The sequence below is a fragment of the Acanthaster planci genome, linkage group LG15, assembly GCF_054643075.1.
Source record: "Acanthaster planci isolate LZ-2023a linkage group LG15, COTS_SCS, whole genome shotgun sequence".
In the NCBI taxonomy this organism is placed as follows: domain Eukaryota; kingdom Metazoa; phylum Echinodermata; class Asteroidea; order Valvatida; family Acanthasteridae; genus Acanthaster; species Acanthaster planci.
The window spans coordinates 6,997,666-7,020,039 of record NC_141791.1 but is presented as its reverse complement, the minus strand read 5'-3'; the positions used below and the strand labels follow the sequence as shown (position 1 = coordinate 7,020,039).

The following is a 22,374-nucleotide window of genomic DNA, read 5'->3' as shown; positions in this document are numbered from 1 at the left end:
AACAATAGTCTGGAATGTGTATAGGGATTGGGCATGTTGGGGGTACCCCTCGGTCTCATTTCATGCTGGGTATAAGAAGATGGCCGCCGGTGGTCGCTGATACAATAGCTTAAGTTCCGATAAAATCGGCGTGATTTCGATCGAAACCATAAAACATAAAATTTACCTTTACGCTTACAAATTTAAGGCACAACCTTGATTCAGCTTGGTAGAGAAGACAAAGCGTTTATAAGACATATCACAAAGAAGGAATTTGTTCATTACAAACCGAGGTGGGTTAAACTGAAATACAAATATCGCAGGGTTCACTTCAACTTGATTTACTCACCTTTGACTTTCGCCGCCATGTTGTTTAACAACCTCACGATATCTTCCAAGCGTAACTACAACACTGACCTGGAAACTGGATTGCAGAGTAGGAAAGAGCGTAGTGAGCATGGTCAAATGGCCAACTCTAATGTTCGATTTAGGGTTCAATCGTCGTGGTTCAATTCTGCAAAGTAAATTAATTTTTCAAAGTTTTCAGACATCAAGTCAAGCTCAGGGCTTCCAGGGGGCACTTTAACCTGTTACCTATGGTGTCTAACTGGAAAACTCCTGTTTGCCAGGAAAGGTAGCCATTCAGGACGTGGATTTCACTTCGCTTTAATCTTGACCCGCTATTTATAACCTGATTACTCTTCCCCACACTGTGGGCAAGCCACTCCAGAAACAGACTCGAAAACAGTCCTCTATAGCTCCCAGTGCGAATCCTGTTCTTTCGACTCACCGCCCAAGAGCTAGAAATATCCCTCAAGAAAAGCAAGACGGAGGAACAGACCATCTAGCCCAATATGCACCAACTGGCAGGGGAAGATTCACCTAAATTGTCTGCTGCGGCTTGGAGTCGCCGCCCCACTTCAAGCTAGATCGATCGACAGCTCATAACCACCGCCGCAATATGGTTCCGAGATCCGACACTTGGAATCCGAGTCCGTGGTTGCTAGCAAAAAACCACAGGTATATAGGGGGCCTACCTGACCAAAAAGAGCATGCAACCCCCACACTTACTCAAGGGCTATGGCCAATTTCAATGGGACCACCTTGCAACTGCAGTATCCCCAGCGTTGATTAAACTCGCGATTTGGAACCTAAAAGAGCTACAAGATTTGAACCAGACTACATGTAATTAATAACGCGAGGCTGCACTAATGAGTTATAGGCCTACATGTAGTACATAACTCCTAATTATCCCCATAGTTCCCCACAACCTCTGGACTATACCTCCGGTTATCGCGAAGTGGCCGATGAGTCCTGAATTGGACGAAAACGTATTCCCGTTTACCGAAAAGGAAATGAAAAACTTCCCTTATGTGCAACGACCCTAAACTACCAAGAATCACAACACCACAATGGTCATCAAGACTTCTGTTAATTTCCATAGCAAAACCTAGCCCCGGCACGACCACGCGGACACTAACCCACAGACCGAAAAATATTCCCAACCGCACAAACGTACATGTACTACAATCAATCTACATGTGTAAGACAGAGTGTCACCATGGGCTGAAGACCACCATTTCTCTAGTATCCTTATCCAGCTCCGAGTTCAATTAAGCCTAAGGATCCAACTTCAACAAGATTTTGCACGCGAAGTCAGGCAATTGGCTTCGAGGCCTCAACTGTCAAGCTGTATGAAAGAGATCCTTGATTGCGACTGAAGAGCAAGGAAGAAGGGTCTGCTTATAAATAGGCAACGTGACTCACCTCCTCTGCCTCAATAAACGACGTACATGTACATCTGAACAGTCGACTGACCACGTCTGAAATCCAATAAATACGGAAGTGCAGAATGGGTGCAAGCCCAACCCTTACAGCCGAACGTGACGGGGATATGACACAACGAATACAAACCAGAGTGGGTGACCTTTACACAGGACACCTGTCAAATCAGACCTGTTATTATGATCATGATCGGAAAGTGTATGGGGATCCAAACGTACAGCAGCAGCAGCCTTTGCCAGGCTGCGGATAAACCCTATGCGTGCCGAGTATTGAACACCGTTGCTATTTCCACATTGTTGGTGTGGTTATCATCATCATTTTTCATTCTACATCGCCGTTCCGGTGTGGTAATGTCAAGTTCGACAATCACTGCATCTATTTCGTCATTTAACACGTCATTTTCCCTGCAGCATCCTGCAATTTTACCAGTTAATTTTGGCAATTCCACCTTTCCACTGTGCCTGAAAGTTGACCCCGGCCTGATGGCGCGCTTTCGGGACCCTTTGATAGGAAAGATAACGTACAAATTTGTAATATTTTTTTCGTTCAGTTACTTCTTAAAAACTCTACTCTTAAACAGGCCTTTTGTAAAATATTTGCTAGCATATCGATTTATGGAAACTGAAAAATGACCAAACCTTAAAGAGAAAGAGCTTGGAACGATACTGTCGGAAGCGAGAATTCGTTTCTTACCCATCTCCAGATGGCTTTTCCTATATATTACTTGAGGAGGAAAAAGGGAAACTTCCGACATAAGTGTTTTTTTAGGTGATTTCAGCTAGAAATAATTCTTCCAAAAATTATCGGTTGTGATAGGACAGCCCATGTAAAATCCTCATAGGCAGACCGTGCGAAGGGTCTCAGCTCGCTGCGTAACCTTTTACTTTCAAGCCCTCTATATATGTCACCTTTCCATTCAGCAACTTGATTTTGCGCTAGAGCCGTTCCATTTTGCAGACCCACCATTCGATTTTGTAATTCACTACTCCAACGCGGTGATTTCGCCATTCTACGAAATTATTTTATGCACTATGCATCATCTTTTTACATTTCTGCCCTGCAAATTTATTATTTAATCTGCCTAATACGTCCAACTATTTCTTAAAAACATTGTTTCGTTCGGCAAACGCACAAGTTTATTTGTTGATTATATACGTTTCCAAGAATGCAATTCATTGCGTTAGCAAAACTATTCAATTTTAGGCTATTGTAATCGGCAACTTCGTGCCATAAAAATTCGCAGGGCAAATCAAATCCACACAGAGCAAATTTATCATTCTGTGCTGCGTGTGTTCTCTCAACTGGGGTAGCCTTAGTCTTTCTGTCAAGACGCTATAGTGCTCCGTAATGGATTGTGCACAGTGCCGGCGTCTTACGACTCAAAATTAGACCAACGACCTTAATTACTCTTTTAGACGTCTTGGGGATTTCGTTTAAGTGGTATAAATTGCCAATTGGAAAATAGAAATCGCTGAATGGAAAGAAGAGGTAGAGACTAAAATGAACAGCGAAGTTGCCGAATGGAAAATGAGTAGAAACTTTCGGATGGAACGGTGAAAATGAAGAGTTGAATGCTGAAATTGGCAAGTGCTGATATTGTCACATCGAATAATTGCCACACCGAATGACAACATCGCCAAACTGAACGGCGAATCGTAGAACAAAACGGTGAACTTAATGAAATCGAAGATGTGGGGCTACCAAAGATAGTCACGGCGTTCCATAGCCGAGCGGCTCGACGATCCGAGCTTTGACCAGACATACTGGGCGTAACACGGGAAGCGTGCCAACAGACGACTGGTGTCAGTAAGCGGTACTGACGCGAACCTTGGATAGACTGCAGGTAGTTATTCTTAGCTGTTCAAATTCCTTTTCGCTGTTATTACAGGGGCCAACGCTCATATCGCGAGTAGCAGCAATATCTAATTAAATAACAAGTGTTACCACAAACAACCTAAGCAATTCATCAAGGACGGATCCAGAACAATTTTTTTCAGGGGTGGGGCCAAACTTAGACCTGGGGTGGGGCCAGAGGAAAAAGAAATATTAAGCATCCTGTTATCACCTTCCGACGGAGACGGGGCTATATAAGGAGACTTTCCACGTGCTTTTTGAAAGAGGAGAAATGGAATATAATGTCATTTTCTCACTATCCCCATGCTCCCTGGATCCTCACTTGGAATTCACTCATATTTCCAGTGAATGGTGGCAAAGAGAAACATGATGTATGCTCTCAAATGGCGCCCATCCGTCCAGACGCAAGCCTGTGCACGTGCAGCATGAAGATTATCGTGTTCAGACTCACAATTTCGACAATGATTCTTGTAGTTTTACACATTTCATTCTTGTACAATTGAGATTGAGCTGAATTGTTTTAGTATAAATCCACAGATCTTAGGCATCTTTCTTGTGATTAAAACAGATTCTAATGATTCATGGTACTTGTCGTAACTCGGACAGACTGAATACCTCACTTCACTTAAAGGTTGATGAGATTTGTTTTAAGAAACGAATTAAATATAGCGTTACTTTGATGTCTGAAGAACTTTGATTTCTCCTTTCATTATGAAAGTATATAGGTAACACAGATTTAATAACGTCGCAAAAATGGGATTGCTGAATGATCGTTGAATTCCTCATTTGAAAGAAGATAAACGACAGCCTCATAAATCGTAAAATATTTCCATCCAGGAGGCTGCTGTTTTCGAGAAAACTGATATTTTAACAGTGGATGGCTGACCATCGTTTGAAAGTACTTTTTGCACATGCGTTAGCGGGCGCCAATTTTGTGCGTGAGTGGAGTGTGTAAGCAAATGGGTATCACAATATTAAAAGCAGTTGAAAACGCAAGAAAAGGGGTAAATAAATGTAAGGCATAAAGTAAAGGAGAATTTCGATCAGTTCAAAGTGAAATTTTATTTATTAAAACGGATTTTCCCCTACGAAAAATGTTTCCATCTCCGTATCGTCCCGAAGCATAGGGCCTAATGGTACAGTCCATAACTGTCGGCTGTGCATAGCTGGCCAACATGGCTTCCCTTAAATTTCCGAGCTGCACAGCTAGAGTCCTTTTTCAATTGTTTTAGATTTCCAACAGAAAGTTGAAATTTTTATGACCTTATTCTTTTAATTTAGCCTCACCACCTGCAAAATATGAAAACAATTAATTAACAACCCTCAACTATTCTCCTCATGTCATAAATTTTGTTGATCAATTATTACATTCAATAAAATTTATCAAATATGGGAGCATTACTCAGAATTAGATAGGTCTGAACAATAGGCATATCGAGTGTTTTTCAGTCGTCGATTCATTTGTGTTTACCTTACAGATTGAACAACAGTATCTTATTAAGAATTTTAATTGCTAATGGCCCAGAAAAAAAGAAGAAAATTACTCGTAAGTTATATATATAACGGTTTTTGCCCTTACCCAACGTATATTAATAAGCACTGTATGCTCAGTGCTTGTCCGAGAGCTTGTGAAAAAAACCTCACAAGCTTACTCGGGTGGGACTCGAACCCACAACCTCCTCCTTACTAGTGCAAATGTCTTAACGACTCGACCACCGAGCTTGCCGGGGTCGGCTGGCCGGTCCGAGTCAAATGAAGCAGCGGGTACCGCGAACTATTTTCAAGATGTATTTTTGCGTTGGGGAGATGTTAATTATATATATAACAGTTTTTGCCCTTACCCAACGTATATTAATAAGCACTGTATGCTCAGTGCTTATTAATATACGTTGGGTAAGGGCAAAAACCTTTATATATATAACTATCATCTCCCCAACGCAAAAATACATCTTGAAAATACTCGTAAGTTGTTTCCAGTGCGACGAACAAAATGACTGCCAACAGTGGTCTCTCTTTCCCACCCAGTTCCCCTTTTCTCTGCCTTTTTTCGCATTTTGTTAATAATTTGCAGCATAATTTGCGTCGTTTGATTATAAATGTATGATGAAGACACGAAGGTACCAGCAAACAAAGATCTAAACCATTGAATAACTATTTGAGTAAGTTTTAAATGTCAAATTACATTACTGCTGTAATACTTGAAATAACTATAACTAAATTGGTCTTGGCTACAAACACTAAAGACGTAGAATTGACTATAAATCTTGAAAGAGAACTGATTCGTTGTTTTCATTACAGGTCTGCATCCTATATAGGCTTGAATAGAAAGATGTCATTATTATTCGGTAATGTTTCTCTTCTTATACTTTAAGAGTTGCATGGAATAAAATATGCCACTTTTTTCAGAAGCAGTCATAACAGTATATAATTTCCTCAACATTATCATAACAGATTGTTCATAAATCTTGTGCCCCAACGTTTATTGACAAAGTTGATGCTTAGAGTAATGATTTCATTCTTAAATGAACTTCAACAAAGGTTGGGGCATATTGGGGTTGGGGTTCCGGGTGAGGTGAGCCGAGTTGCCGCAACACAGACCCACGTAATTGATGCCCAGTTCTTTGAATTCACGTGCAACATAACATTTATTTTGAATTCTCGGTGCTAAAGACGCTGTTGCTTTACCTATTGATTCGGGGCAAGTTTCGGCGCAGTTGCATAAAAACGCCTGGCACAATACACTCAAAAGTAAAAGCTTGCCCCAAATTACGAGGTATAGCAAAAGTGTCTTCAGTCCGGGGAATTCATGTTTATGTGCAATAACTCATCAGTGTTCCACATTGCATTCAAATTGAACTCGCAAAAGGCTTATTGAGCACGACCCCTGCATTAAAAAAATATTTTGGTCATTGCAGTGTATTTATTTAAAGGATATAATTCTACCTGTTAGTAGAGCCTTGGACGAGATGAAGTTTGGCTCTTCTTTTGTTGTGGCAATACTTCAGTTTTTAGTAATAGATCAGCAAAATTACCAACGCCACTTGTAAAAGGAACGAATAGACCCGAGTGCTGACAACGTCACGTGTGCAGTTTTCTATCTGAGAGGCTGCCTAGGGAACGAGTCGGGTCCGCGGTCCACTGAGCACGCACCATACGTAAGCACACGCACAAAGTGTGGCACTAATGGCGCAAAAGTAGGTCTCAGCACATCAGAAAGGTTATCATTTCGAAAGAACACTAACAGTTTAAAAATTACGTATTGGATGGAATTTAAAAGAAAAAGCTTCATCTGGAAGGGTCTATTTGTGGATTCCTCGTCACTTTGTCACTTTGGTATGTTCATGCTTAAATAAATAGATGTTCATGCCTAAATTCTGTTACTCTGACGTGTCTAACGGGAACCCTTTTATATCCCATTAAATTACAACCGTATGAAATGCGCACCAGGCTCTTTTATCCGAATTCAGTTCGTCCTTGGTGGATACCACCAGACAGTAGTGCGACAATCGTCAGTTTGTATACTTTTCGAACCGGGTTTTTAGCCATCCGTTTTCCCCGTTCCGATTTCATATTTAAACTGCATTTGCCGTCCCGATTTTGCCATTTTACACCACGTACTATATTGCGGGTGATTGTCATAGAGAATGCCTTATACTGGTAAAGAACAAATTAATCCTACAGAGTGTAAACATAATTTTATGGGGACAAAAGTAGCCGCGTTGTTCAAACACTGGAAGGAGACATTACACCATTCATTTGTCACCAAGTTGACTCTTGTAATCCATACTCAAAGATTTGAGAGTTGATTTTAGAGCATTTTTAGTCTGACGGGAAAGTTTGAAGTCCATTTGTGTTGATATCAGTTCTGTTTAGGTCACAGAACTATAATATAGGTTAAGGACCACTTAACAAGTGAGCAGCTGCTAGTGAGTTGGCTCCCGATTTAGTCAATGAGGGTGTTTGCTGGATTTCTTTAATTATTGCATTTCTTTACCCAGTGTACGCCCAAACAGTTAAAAACTGATTTCCATTGGGGCCCTGCATATTACAAACAAGTAATGGTAAAGCAAGGATGAGGTACAGAATGAACACGAGGGGTTCTGGCACGAAGGCTTGGACACTATACGCTTCGAGTTTGACCAGGACTCCCGACGGTTTTCTGTAGAAAAGTACTTGGTGGTGGTAGAGTCGGCTTAAGTGGATATCAATAAAGTTGGAAAGGAATTAGCAGCAAGGTTACGTAGAGGCCAGGCCTTCTAATGAAGCTGAAGATTTCTTTCATTATTCTGTCAAATAATCCCAAAATAATCTGCAGATAAATTGAGTAACTTTCCATCCTTTCCTCTGTTAGATTTTGTTAGTTTTTCAATTTGTAGCATATTTTGACTTCTCTTTGTTAAATAGATGAAAGGCATATCAGCAAAAAAGTGAAGAAAAAATCCATCCATCCACCATCTTGGAAGAAGCTGCCACCTTTAAAATTCCTTCAAGTTTTTATTTTTAAAGTTTTGATTGACGCTTCGGTTATACATATACTTGTGTACTTGAGATATGAATTGTAGCTTGTGGATCTTGGCAACAAATAGTCGTGGCAACAAACATTTTGTTGTGTTTATTTCATGTCACCTTTGACGTAAGACATAAAAGATGACATTGCTGTTTCGAAAAGTTTTCCTCTCTTGTGCCAAAACATCAATATGAAATAAAATATGTCATTTTTGTCAGGAGCAAACATTTCCGTATTGCCCTTCATTAAAGTTATTATGTTGGATCGTTCATATTTCGTCCATTATGTACGTCCCGACATTTTCGGACAAGACTAATGCTAAGAGTATTGATTCGATTCCTGATTAATTTATTTTAGTTAAGGTTCGGGCAAAGTTTATCTTGGATTCTTGGCCGGGTGAAGGTAATATAATCTACGGTACTAATGAAAGTGAACAATTTGCAGAGGACGTTTATCTGAGGAAATACACCCCAAACAACCTGTCTTATTTCAACATGGTTCACCACAGATCATGACTGGAATTATTTCAGCGGCAATCACTCCACTTTGGGTATGATTTGGGCATATTTCATCTTGGATTCTTGGCCAAGTGAGGGTAATTTATCGTCTTTTCCCAAGAGCCAGTGCTTGTTGAGATCTGGCGTGTAGCGGGAGGCCGGCGGCTTGCGGCCCAGACTCTCGGCCAGGCTTCGGGTGAGGTGAGCCGAGTTGCCGCAACACAGACCCACGTAATTGATGCCCAGTTCCTGGACTCGCTTACCAAAGTCGTGGATGTCCTTACGGTTACACTGGATACAGTCCAGATTCACGGGGAACAATGGCTCACCTTCAGTAAGCCCCGAAAAGAAAATAAATAAATTACCAAGTTATACGAACCAGGTCTCTATGGCAACTGCGCGTTGCCTTTGTCTTTTTGTCGCGAGGTATATAAAGATACGCACGAATGAATACCACTTGAGATGAGTGATATTGGACAATTTCATCCTTCTTTTTCAAGCCTTAAAGAACCTGTTGCAGAATCTACCCCAATTTTTCTCCAATAATGTTTTAGTGCATTGTTGTTCACACGCCGTAAAGTTAAATAAAATTGTGAGAAATCTTACGTGTCGTTCTCGGGCAAAGCACATTTTTCCCGGACAGTTTAGCCAAAAATGCACACTTTTCCAGAAGCGTGTTCCAGGCATGCGGACGGACACGTTTGAGCTTGTGAATCTCAAAATGACCATAACATCAAAAACCCTATGTAACACTGGATTGAAACTCTATATGTGTACTGCAAACGAAATACCGTACGTTCATGCTTAGTGTCAAAACGATCGGGCATGTGGCAGCTGAGTTTTGGCGGCCAAATCTGCCGCACAGCGGTGAAATATATGTATAAAAGTACGACCTCTGCACTGAGAAGTGTGCTGCATATTGCTGTGTCTTAATTCCATTATTTAGAGAACGCATTTTACCCGTCAGTGGATCCCTGGATGAGATGAAGTTTGGCTCCTCTTTCGTTGTGCGGTACATCACAGGCACAGCAGCAAGAGGTGCCTGGGGGATAACATACAGCGACAAAACAAAGTGCACATTGTGAAGGTCTGTAGAAGCTTCCAACCTTACGATGAACATAGGAATCTGTGTACAAAAACTGCAACTGCTTTCGTATATATAAAAGAATAGAACTCAATATGAGGCTTCACCTTGCAAACGTCGACAGCTTCCTCCAGAATGGGCAGCATGGTGGCTGGTCCCCGTGCGCAGTTCAGCCCCACCACGTCAGCCCCAGCGTCCGCTAGTCGGTTGAATGCCTCACTGTACTCCACGCCGTCCACAGTAGCTGGCTTCCCGTCCACCTGACCCTGTTGGGCAGCAAGGGTCACCACGCATGGAATATCTGCGTACATTTATACACACACATGTAGGATGACTAAATTAAGCGTTAAGAGTATATGAATATTAGTTGCACATGTTGCGTGACATAAGCTTCATTTTACATCAGAGAGAGTAGAATCCATTTTCAAAAAATTATAGAGCCTGTTCGTTAAGGTCACGTGGTGAGCTTCTGGAACCCCCGTGCAGTCGAGCTATGGGGCTGCTTTATCCCGTTCTGTATTTTTTCGAAGAACGGTTTCTGACAAAAACCACCTTTAGTAACATTTTTATCTGTAGTGTTTCATTGTTTTGTTCAAGTAAATTTAAATCGTTGTTGCTTTGTCGGATAAAGTAATATCCCCCACTTCTTGCCGATCCCCTCTTCCACTTTCAACAGCGCCAACGAATAGCAGAAAACAAAAAAATGACATCAAGCCATGGACAACAACACACGGAAAAACCGTATAAAACATACCTTTTGCAAATTCCTTGCAGGCCTGCACAGCCAGAAGCGCTTCGCCAAACTTGTCATAAGTTTCTCCTACTATGAAATCAGCCCCAGCATCCACAGCCCACTCTATCTGCTCCTGTGTGTGACCAACCAGTTTTGTTTTAACCAAAAAATTACAGATTGTGTACAAAATGTTCAAGCCTTTCTTTTCTTCTATCGCTACTTTACATATGGGCATACTTACGAAACTGACTACGATACCAGTCTAAGATAAGAAACGCTGGGCAACTATTTCAAATATTCAATAACTAATTATTTCCGATGCAACTTTTTGTTTCATGTCGAGCCCGTTATGACGTCTTGAGCCTTAAATAGGAGTTTCAAGTTGCAACTCTCATTTTTACCACTGATTTGAGAGAGACTTTTTCTGACGAGAATAAACCCACTATACCCTCAAATGGACACGACAGAAGCCATGACGTTGTTCACTCGTACACTTTCCTATGGAGCAGGTGGGAGCCCAAGGTCCACTGACGACCGTAGACCGTATCAGTAACGCTACCACGTTTGACTTATTCCCTGTAGACTCTTTGGCAATAGTAATACAACTTCACATATTGGTAAAAGGGAACACACTATTTTTCCCTTCAAGCCTCAGTTGGGTTACATTGCTTTGAATGGTAATAAAGCAAGATGGCTGAGGCTTGATGGGGGTCTACAGGAAAGTACATAAGTAAGGATAACAAAAAGGTCTCAGTTACTGGTATCTGTAAGGGGATCATTTCGATTTTTGATTGTTGATTACTGAAAGGAAATTCTTGAAAACAACTTATACATACTTTAAAGATCTGCCAGATTTTCTCTCGATGATTGGGAACGGTGTCCACAAAGATGTTGGTGTTGCTGATATTACCAGCCATCAGGGTACCAGTTGCGTCTGCCACTTCACGTGCCATGCGAAGTGCACGCTTGTTGATTTGCTCCAAATCATCCTCTCGATCAATCAGCGCCATCTTTTCACGGTGTGCAAAATACTAAAGTGATAAAGAGATTGTGAACAAACATCAGTACACTGCATCACAATATTCTCGACATTTTGCCTGAAGACACCTGGAGAAAGGACTAAAACATGAACACGAAAAGACTATTTAGGTGTCCTCGTCGTGATGCTACTTTTTTGTCTTTTTTGGAGGGGGGTATATTGATACCATAATTTCATTAAATGCAAGTACTTACAGTGAATGCCAGTACAACGTCACTTCCGGCGTGGACAAATTCCTCGTACTGTTGTCGGACTAACTCTGGATGTTCCAGAACGACTTCGGGAACATACGACCCGGCAGTCAAGTAACCGCGTTGCTCAAACAGGAACAGATATCCCTCCGCGCAAATGACCGTCTCGCCATCACGAAGACGCTCCATTAGACCTATTAGAGTTTTGGGGCTGCTTTCAATGACTCAACAGACGAATATCTTTAAGTGTCGATTACTCTGATTCTTGGTTACTCTGTTTTGTCCAGTTGATTTGGAAACTTTCTTCTCTTTATGGGCATTCAACTTGCATGTTACGGCACATGCAAGATCAATTACCGGTATACTAGGCCCATATGCAATCATTTTATTCGTTATCGTAGCTAAAGGGCTAACGAGGCTTTAGGGAAACATTGAACGTAATTCCGTGTAATTACATGTACTGTATATCAGTTAAATCCAACGTTTGGTTTCATCATGCCAATGGGGAAAACGTACATTTTTGGCACTGGCTGTTTTGGGGAAGCAAAATAATTTCGAACATTTCAAAAAACTGTGTGAAAAATAAGCAGAAACAAGGCGACTTATCGGACAAATTCTCTTCCTTCCCTCCCCAAAGTGTTAAAAATCCTCCAAATTTAGTCTTATCCCCTTGAAAAGGGCTCAAGAAAAAAGGAAAAGGCTAATGAAAGAAAGTCCAGATTTTTAAACCCCCCCGAAGTTCCCCACGAATTTAAACCCCGAAATTTTGATTCTGAATCCACCCTTGCATTTCGTAACCCTTCTGACATTGTCTACAGATGTAGCCAATGTTCAGATCTAGAATTATGTCAAACGTCGTACTTAATGCCGTGTCGAACTCAGTGGATATACACGCCAGTACCGATGAAGGACTGACGAAGGATTTGATTCCACATGATGATAGCCGACACTTGGCACCCACCGTTCAACTGTCGTGCAGTACGGCAGAGACGGTCGTACGTGCGGCAGGGTGGTGACCTGAATTAAAATACTACGTGAAATATCGTGCTTCTTAAAATTGTTTTTCAATTAGATTTGCTCGATTTTTTAATTCCAAGCAGCAGAAGAATGACGTTTACTTGACGGGGCTAAGCTTACCTTTACACTTTTTCTTCGATTCCATGTTGCAACTTAAAGGTGGTCCTCTAGATAAAGACATGCCATTACAAAGAAAGGACTGGAATTAGAAGGAAAAATGGAAGTACATTTCCTTGCTGAGTTGTTCAGTGGCAAATCGAGCTAAACTGATCACCATCAAGAATAATGAGGCTGCTTTTCTTGGATTTGATATCACGACTTTTCACAATTGGGTATATTTCATTAAACAGTCACGACTGTTTTCACGTTTTTTTCTTTATATGTCTCATAAGACCAATTTGTCTTACAAGACGCTTGTTAATGCCGTTATATCTGAGTAATTATGTTGAGGATTGGGTTAAGTTTCTAAAGTAATATCCCCACTGAGGGAGGACAGACAGTAGGGGGATTTCATTTGCAACATAAATTAGGTAGAGGTACTGTCACTCGCAACGAGGTGAGTTTGTTTTGATGTGAATAAAACAGAAATGTCTAATACACCAAAATTGGAAATTTAACCTTAGTATTCCCGAAAATTACTTGAGTGTCCAAACTTGGGACTCAGTGGCGTAACTACAGGGGAAGGGAGGGGAAGGCACGTGCCCACAGGTGCACCCCATTTGAAATCTATGAATAATCTCCGTTGAAGTGCAGCTGCAGATTACTTTCTTATGGTGCCTCCTTGAAAACCGTCCTCGGAGATTTAGCCCTAGTTACACCATTGTTGGGACTAGAAACAATTTAGACGATGGTCAGCAGCCACGTAATCATTGGTGTAAATGATGAAAAACTTGTGGGGCTGGCGGGAATCTTGTTCATGTTTTGCCTTAAATTGCGGCCCAAGGAGCTGGGACAGACCTCTGCGGGGGAGGGATTCTTTCGATTTCAATTTACATGGTGTCTGCTCTACTTGTCACTAACAAACGTACGAAGTTAAAGGAACCAGGAAATGAATTTTTTTAGAATCACCTTTTGTGTATCTCTGTACTCTTCTTCCATGTATCAAGACTGTATGACATCTTTGTTGAGTTTCGTGAACTGAACAGTGTACTTTTTCAAACATTAAAAATTGACCAAGCATTTCTGTACAAGTGACGGCTCTTTGCTCTGATGTAAATCCAGGAAGACATGGTTCAGGTTGCATGTTTTCATGTTCAAATTATGAACATTTCCGTGAAAAGGATATTTGCTGAATTATTCTCATATACTTACACAGTAATAAATTGCCAAAGAAAATAATATTTGCCATATCAGTGGTTAAAAAATCTAGAAATTTTCGGTGCCCAAATCAGTGCAACATTCAGATTCAGTGCCTTGGATGATATGACAGCATAGTTTTGCTCATTATGCAAATATGAATTAGCATAAAACAAAAAAATCATCAAAATACGAGTTAAAGTTCGAAAACAAAGAATTAAAATAAGGTTAATTGAAACCCAAAGATGCAATTTTAAGGGTTTTTAGTAAACTGTATAAAAATATTTCGATTTCCTGGTTCCTTTAAATTTCGTCTGTATCGCAAGTAAGCTACCTTGAAAGGAGAACTGGGTGACGCACACTCCTACTGAACGCCTACACAGGATGTCCCATAAAAAGTATACCGAGAAAAAAATTACTGTGGCGACAAAATTAATTTATAGATAGGAAAGAGTTTTGAACTGAAATCTGTTAAATACTCAAGCCTGAATGGCGGAGTCCGTTCTTTGAGCTATACATGTACAGGTGTCCACATAAAATATACATAGAGATAAAAATTACTGTGATGGCAAATCTATGGTGGGAAAGACAAATATGTCACTGGAAGGGGCAAAGTGTCCTCTTTGAAAATGGTATACAGCTTGTGATGTTATTGACACAGATGAGTGAACAAACTAGACCATTGCTAAAGGCAGGAGTTAATGCTGAACATGGATGTGATAGGGATGAAGGTGTGATTGGTGCGATTCCATTCTTGCCACGTTGTTGAACGTTTAATGTGGTATACCAATATACCATTTCCTGCTGCTAATCCTCGGGTTTCTTTCAACTGCTTCTCTTACCAAATTGATGTTTTCCTGGGCCCTTCCAGTTCATGGACGTCCAGATCGACCTGTGTGACGCTTTAAAGTTGTGTCATACGTTTTTATATTTCTCCAGTTTGTCCGTTTTGTTGGCGGTTCTCTGTCAGGAAATCCTGAAGGCATCTTGAGTTTCGAGCAATATAACATTTTGTTTCGAGGTCCGTCTGGACAACAAAAGCCCTCTGCTCAACTCTTATGGACCATGTTTGCCGATAAAGTGAAAGTTTCCTACAGCATGTGTAACCTGGAATTTTGGCACAAGTGAGAGTTAACAGAAAAAGAAGCAAACGAACCGGGTTAAAAGACAAATCGCGAACTAAATTTTTATTTCGATTCCAAAGGGTGTAGAAAAATGACACGACAAAGGATAGAAACTTGGATTATAATTCTGGAAAACTTTTAGATGATTTGCCAAACTGAAGATTGCTAATTGAAATTCATCAACGAAAACGTTAAAACTATTTGTTTCCTTTTTCCAAAATGGATCAACTGGAGGATCAAAAAAGAAATGCAGAATATGCAAACAAATCGAAATCACCAAAAAAAAAACCAAAACGAAAAACTAAATAAAACAACAACAAAAAAACAAAACCCAACACAGCACCCAAAGAGGATTACTCGGTGCGCAATCTGACTAACATCCAATATCGCGGGGCAGACAAACTTTCTGGGCTAGTATATAAGTGTGGAGAGAGAAAGTCAGTGCAGTCTGCACCGATCCATTGCCTGTCTCCTGAATGAGGAATTTCTCACAAAGGCTGTGGGAAAACTAATAAGACCCTCTTTGTTTCAACCGATGGCTCTGCAATGCCCTGGGGCTCAGCTGCCAACCCATATGTACCTGGGCAATGTTTATATCAGGGAACACTACTTATAGCTAAGGCTAATGCACAAACTAAGTGGGGGAAATCTTTGCCTGCAACATCCACCACTGGTTAAACCCATTGTTGTCCTCAACAATGTTAAACAATAATAACTGCATTCAGAACCAATCGCCTAATCTGTTAGGGGCTTTAATGTTCCTTCTAAGATTGTATGTGGGTGCTCGTAGTTCATCATCTGTACTTGAGCTGTCAGACTCATCGCTGGACTCGTATTCACTTGCTGTGTGAGACGTAGCTATGGGGGTTGCTCTGCCTTCACCTGCAGATTGCAAGGGCCCATCTTCAACCAACGCCATGGTACCAGAATCACGATCTCTCAAGTGATCCTCTGGTTTGGGGGGAGCACTTCTGCTGCTTCTTCAGACTGGACTGACTCGTGCTCTTCGCTTGGCACCTCGAATGGGCACTCCGTAAGCATATTGCGATGAAGAGTACGTATCCTCCTAGAGCCCATCTGACGCACTGTATATCCTGGAAACCCAGGGAGCTTCCGTACGACCACATACGGGGTGTCTTCCCAGTTGTCCCTCAGCTTCCCGTTCCCACGAGGTGTCTTGCTTGCGGCAAGGACTCTGCTGCCTGGTTGCAAAGGTCGTTCTTGAGCTTTCTTGTCGTAGGCGGCTTTCTGTTTGATGCGTGCCCCAGCTGCTGCGGTGTCTGCCTGACGATAAGCATCCTAAAGGTGTTGTCTTAGTCGCTGAACATATCCATGATGATCCCTGTCTTCCGGGGCTTTTACCATCGGTTCAATGAAGAGATCGGCTGGCAGCCTAGGATCCCTCATAAACATGAGGTGAAACGGGGAGTATCCTGTCGAGTCGTGGACTGTTGAGTTGTAGGCGTGAGTCATGGACTCAACGTACATGGCCCAATCTACCTTCCTGGTGGGCTCCAGGGTGCCCAGCATGGAAAGAAGCGTACGATTAAATCTTTCAGTCATGCCGTTCCCCTGCGGATGATAAGGGGAGGTCCTTGTCTTCTTGATCTTAAGGAGCTCGCACAACTCCTGAACGACTTTGGCCTCAAAGCTCTTGCCCTGGTCAGAATGTATGCGCTCGGGGATGCCATAATGAATGATGAACTTTTGCCATAAGAGTTTGGCAACGGTGCTGGCCTTCTGGTTTCGTGTAGGGTAGGCCTGAGCATATCGGGTGAAGTGGTCTGTGACGACCAGGATATGCTCAAAGCCTCCCTTGGATTGCCCCAAAGAAAGAAAATCGATACAGATCAACTCCAGGGGTCGGGTAGTGTGAATATTAACGAGCTCTGCTTGTCTTCTTGTATTGGGAAGCTTCCGTAGAGTGCACCTCTTACATCTCTTGATGTACCTCTTCACATAGGAGTACATACCAGGCCAAAAGTAGCGGCTTCGGATCAGCTCGGTGGTCCTCTCAAACCCAAGGTGCCCCATTTCATCGTGTAGGTAGCATAGCGTCTGGGGTCGTAGTGCCTCAGGCAGGACTGGTAGGGGACCCTCTCCGCTGTCGTCTGCCTTGTGGTAGACGAGCATACCATCCTGCACCGTAAGGCTGTTCCAGGACCTCAGCATCCTCTGGACCACCTTTGGCTCTTTGGTCAGCTGCCTTCTACTAGGTTTGACTCGTTTCAGCTTCAGCTCTATGACCCGACTGATGGCTGGATCCGCTTTTTGTGCTTCTGCCAGATCAAGACCATATCCACACTTGGTTCCAGCGGTATCTTGGTCACTCCCTTGCTCCGTGTTGATGGGCTGCTGGCTCGCACTTTGGACTTCAGTTACCCCAGTCTCGGCTGAACTACTCATTTGCTGAATCTGCACCTGTAGGATTGGGGGCTCCACATGGGCGTTTCCAGTTGTATTGGTAGGTACCGGCTCTTCCTGCAACCCTTTTGGTTTTCCATTTCCCCGTCGCTCCGGCTCGTCCAAAATACGTGCTACCTCATCCCTCTGTATTCTCGACAAGGCATCGGCATTTGCATTCTGTTTCCCAGGCCTGTACAGGATCTCCATCTCATACTGGGAGAGGTCACTGATCCATCGATGACCGTGGGCGTCAAGCTTGGCATTCTTAAGGACATATGTCAACGGGTTATTGTCTGTCATAACGGTGACCTTGCTGCCATAGAGGTAATCCTTGAATTTGTCTGTGATGGCCCAGTGGAGAGCTTTGAACTCAAGTTTATGAGCGGGGTACTTCGCTTCTGGGGCAGAGAGTGTCCGGCTTGCATACGCAATTACTCGTTCCTTGCCATCTTGCAGTTGGGATAACACTGCACCAAGGCCCTCACTAGAAGCATCTGTCATCACTGTGAAAGGGAGGCTGTAATCTGCATACCCAAGGATAGGCGTTGTTGTTAAGCGCTTTTTCAGATGATCGAAGGCTACTTGGCACTCATCACTCCACGAGAACGGAGGGTCCTTCACTCCTCGTTTGCCACCAATAAGAGCAAACAGCAGTGAGGCAATCTTCGAATAGTTGTGGATGAAACGACGATAATACCCCGTGAATCCGAGGAAACTGCGTACATCTTTCTTGCATTTGGGAACAGACCACTCCTTGACTGCGGATGTCTTCTCGGGGTCTGTCGCTATGCCTTCAGCTGACACGATGTGACCGAGGTACTGAACACTCTCTTTGAGGAGGTGACATTTGGCTGGCTTCAGTTTCAGCCCGTGTTCCCGGAGACGAGAAAATACACACTGCAGCCGTTCGATGTGCTCGTCCACTGTCGAGCTGAAGACCACAATATCGTCGAGATATAATAAGACACTTGAGAAGTTGAGGTCGCCTAGGACTCTTGTCATGAGTCGCTGAAAGGTGGCTGGTGCATTCATGAGGCCGAATGGCATTCTCGTGTATTCAAATAGCCCCATGGGTGTGGTGAAGGCTGTCTTCGGTCGGTCTTGTTCTGCAACTTTGACCTGCAGGTATCCTGACGTAAGTTCGAGGCATGAGAAGTACTTAGCACCTCCAAGGGCATCCAAGGACTCTTATATTCTGGGCAGTTGGTAGGCATCACGGACCATCTTGGAGTTTAGCCGCCTGTAATCGACGCACATCCTCATCGTGCCATCCTTCTTGCGAACTAGGACAATGGGCGACGCATACGGACTTGTGCTCGGTCGAATTACACCCGACTTCTGTAAACCTGCAAGGTGCTCTCTCACTTCCTGGAACTGCTTGGCTGGTATCTTTCTCTATGGCAGTCTGAATGGTGCGTTGTCTACGAGTGGGATTTCGTGCTGCACAGTATCTGTAAAGCCCAAATCTTGTGGATCTTTAGAGAATACATCTTGGTTTTCCTCTAGTAGCTTAAAGACCCGTCCTCTGTCATTCTCATTCAACTTGCCATAATCAATATCAACAGGTGGAACCACTTCTGTCACACCTTCCACCGATGATGACTCGTTACAGGTGGCAACATCAGAAGCCTGGGGTTTGCTGTCAGGCCCCACGTGTCTTCCCTAATCCGAAGACACCTCCTCGGCCAGGGCAATAGTGGCTAACCGATCTCCACATTTAATGACGACATCTGCTGATGATAAGTTATGGACATGGACATGACTGTGGCCATTCTGAATCTCTGCAAAGGCATTGGCCACCGCAAGGTTCCCTGCATAGGACACATCACCTTCAGCCTCTATTACTGCAGCGAAGGTCCGTCCTTTTGTGTGCCTTGGGGATACCACAGGAACATCTGCCTCCCTACCTGCCTTCACAATGAATGGTTTACGTCTGATATACTTCAGCTGCCCGATTGTGCCATCCTTACGAGCCAGATCTGTGCCGTCTTCGTTACAAACACACTGGAATGCTGCGTGCCAAACGTCAGACTTCCGCTGGATACTCCTCATAAGCCTCTGGCCACACTTTCTGTGAAGTGCATCCCGGCCTGCTCTGATTACATTGGTGTGTGGGGACATTATGGATAACCTCGCCAAGAACCACAACATCCATCAGGATGAATCCACGGTAGGGAACGGGCTGACCTCCTGCGCCTTCAATGATGACTTTGGACCTTTTCAAGGGTTGGTGCTTTAGAAGGGGATGACTGGCTATGAATTCCTCCGTAATGGTTGTCACCTGTGAGCCAGTGTCTAACAACACTTCACACTCCTGCCCGGATACAGTCACCTTAGTGGTCATCATTGGCCCAATCAACTCGTTCCCTGCTGCTGGTTCCTGGTTCTTGGTAGTAGTTTCAAGGTTGACATGAATACATAAATTTGGGCATTTGTTAAGACGGTTACCTGCTGAATGCCCTGCATCAGCAGGTCTTTCTAGTTTAACGGTGCTTGGCGGTTTGGACACTGACGTGCCAGATGATCGGGTGCTCACATCGGAAACATAATCCTTCTCTGCGGGCTACATCAACAGGTGGGCTCCTTGCAGGTAGGGGCTGCCTTGGCCAAACCGGGGGCCCGAACGGATTTCGCGCCTCCAACTTCTCAACCCTCTCTCCCAGGATACGCTGGCCGTCCAACACACGCTGCAGGGTGTCGGTCTGCTTCTGGATGAGAACGGTCAAATCTGCTACTTGGCTGGGGGGCATCGGTGCTGACAGGGTTTTCCCTCCGGACTCGGCAGCCTTAGGGTTGACTGCATTTGACTGGACAGGGTTACTACTTGGGGACGTTTGTTGAAGGAGACGGTATTTCCTCTGCTGGGCCTCTTTTGCAAGTCGTCTCTCTTCGGCAATCACATACAGCTCACGACGAAGAGCCTTAAAGGTCATCCGTCTCGGCTGCATTGGGGCCAACCGCTGCTTGATCAATTCATCCGTCAGGCCAGCCATGAACTGGGTGGTCAACATCAGATCCCTGTCCTCCCCTAGGGAGTCAGGTCGACCCTGGCGTTGCTTCATCTCTTCCACCCTCCGCAGCAGAGCTTCCAAGGCGATGGCGAAATCGCACCCACTCTCCTCGGGTTTCTGGGTCCTTGCGTAGAAGCTTGCGATTGGGGAGGATGCAAGATGGTCTTCTCCAAATTCTTCCAGAAGCTCGGTAAATGCAGCCGCAACAGTAGGGGGTGTTGGGGAATGGCGCTCCAGGTTCAAGATGACGTCTCAGGCTCATCCACTAGTGTGCCGCACTAGCTCATGGAAGCCCACTTGCTCCGGCTGGGGCCCTTTCACTTCCAGGAGGTACTTCATGTCGCGTACCCAGTCCTCAACTTTAAGAGCATGTTTTTCGGACCGGCTTCCGGAGAAGGTGGCGACATTCTTCAGCTGATGACTGGTGTATGTGAATGGGGTGCACACTCGAGGCCCGGGGATGGGATCGAAGCCTGCCAACTGTAGAGGGGTACTTGCAGCTGGCTGAACAATGGGAAGCAATGTATACTGGGGGTTACTGGCGCTCGTCACAACGGGGGTCACCACTGGTTGACTCTCAGGGCTGCAACCTGTCAGCAGTGGTTGCGGTTCCATCCCAAAGTGGAGCTTCTGGGGTGTCAAAAGTGGTGCTGGCTGCGGCAATTGTTGCGCAGCGAAGTGAGATGCCCCACATTGGGGTGTCCAAGTGGTCCGCTTGGAGTAGCCATCCTACACAACTAAGCTTTCCAACTTCTCGCACTGTGTTGGGTTTGTTTGGAAAAAAAATTCCTATTGACCGATTGACGCTACGAAAACTACAAGGGATCGCACACAAAAAAGAAATTAGTGGTTCTTTCCGAATGTGAAAAGAGAAGGAGCTGGGACAATCGAAAAAAAATAGTTGGCTGCGTTTCTTCAAAGAAAAACGAAAGTCTTTACCCGGATTCTCCACCAATAATAACTAAAAAAAATGTAACCTGGAATTTTGGCACAAGTGAGAGTCAACAGAAAAAGAAGCAAACGAACCGGGTTCAAAGACAAATCGCGAACTAAATTTTTATTTCGATTCCAAAGGGTGTAGAAAAATGACCAAAAGAGGATTACTCGGTGCGCAATCTGACTAACATCCAATATCGCGGGGCAGACAAACTTTCTGGGCTAGTATATAAGTGTGGAGAGAGAAAGTCAGTGCAGTCTGCACCGATCCATGCCTGTCTCCTGAATGAGGAATTTCTCACAAAGGCTGTGGGAAAACTAATAAGACCCTCTTTGTTTCAACCGATGGCTCTGCAATGCCCTGGGGCTCAGCTGCCAACCCATATGTACCTGGGCAGTGTTTATATCAGGGAACACTACTTATAGCTAAGGCTAATGCATAAACTAAGTGGGGGAAATCTTTGCCTGCAACACATGCAATACTTTTGCTGCATCCAGGAAGCACAATTACACTGTCAATAACATCACAAGTTGTACACCATTGCAAAGAGACAACACTCTGCCCTTTCTATAGTGACATGTTTCTCTATCTCATCATAGATTTTCCATTACAGTAATTTTTATCTCTGTGTACTTTGTTATGTGGACACCTGTACATGTATATCTCAATGTACCCCGCCATTCAGGCTGGAATATTTAACAGATTTGAGTTGAAAACCAGCCTGAGAACACAAAGTCAACACAACTTCGCATGGAACACCAGGCAAGCGTTACAAAGAACCCTAAGTTCTACGAATTTCACATGGATAAACTTCAAATAGCTTACCTCGATAAACGACGTACGATTTTACTTTACAGTCAGGTCTTTAGACACCACTTGCTGATGCAAGCTGTCGATCAGACTCAAAGTGCAAA

The 22,374-nt window shown here is 43.6% G+C and overlaps 2 protein-coding genes across 5 annotated transcripts in view; both read right to left on the bottom strand.

Annotated features, from left to right (window-relative positions):
* The window catches only part of LOC110984679 (betaine--homocysteine S-methyltransferase 1-like), a 13,096-nt gene extending 6,397 nt beyond the window's left edge, over nucleotides 1-6,699 (bottom strand). The window contains exons 1-2 of one of the 4 annotated variants that reach the window (XM_087146488.1): nucleotides 6,562-6,699; nucleotides 329-403 (exon numbers count right to left, since the gene is read on the bottom strand). In XM_087146488.1, coding sequence (XP_087002614.1) covers nucleotides 329-347 — 19 coding nt within the window. In that variant the 5' untranslated portion in view covers nucleotides 348-403; nucleotides 6,562-6,699. Of the gene's footprint in view, nucleotides 1-328; nucleotides 494-1,498; nucleotides 1,679-1,746; nucleotides 2,020-6,561 lie in introns of those variants that run through there. The other 3 variants (XM_087146490.1, XM_022245093.2, XM_087146489.1) reach the window with 3 other exon arrangements.
* LOC110984637 (betaine--homocysteine S-methyltransferase 1-like) lies at nucleotides 4,656-22,374 on the bottom strand. The gene is made up of 8 exons (XM_087146487.1): nucleotides 22,286-22,374; nucleotides 12,807-12,853; nucleotides 11,673-11,863; nucleotides 11,276-11,470; nucleotides 10,461-10,572; nucleotides 9,814-10,007; nucleotides 9,583-9,664; nucleotides 4,656-8,951 (listed from the first exon to the last, which is right to left on the bottom strand). Exons 2-8 carry the CDS (start codon nucleotides 12,829-12,831, stop codon nucleotides 8,662-8,664), a joined length of 1,089 nt encoding a protein of 362 aa, XP_087002613.1. The 5' UTR covers nucleotides 12,832-12,853; nucleotides 22,286-22,374; the 3' UTR covers nucleotides 4,656-8,661.

What these genes read in the sequence shown, in the direction of transcription:
- LOC110984637 (XM_087146487.1), bottom strand. Translation starts at nt 12,831, where the DNA reads ATGGAATCGAAGAAAAAGTGTAAAG. An exon ending in AAATCTGGCAGATCTTTAAA is followed by an intron (nt 10,573 to 11,275) that starts GTATGTATAAGT and finishes GGTCACACACAG; the next exon opens with GAGCAGATAGAGTGGGCTGT. An exon ending in ATCCAGGGATCCACTGACGG is followed by an intron (nt 8,952 to 9,582) that starts GTAAAATGCGTT and finishes GGCTTACTGAAG; the next exon opens with GTGAGCCATTGTTCCCCGTG.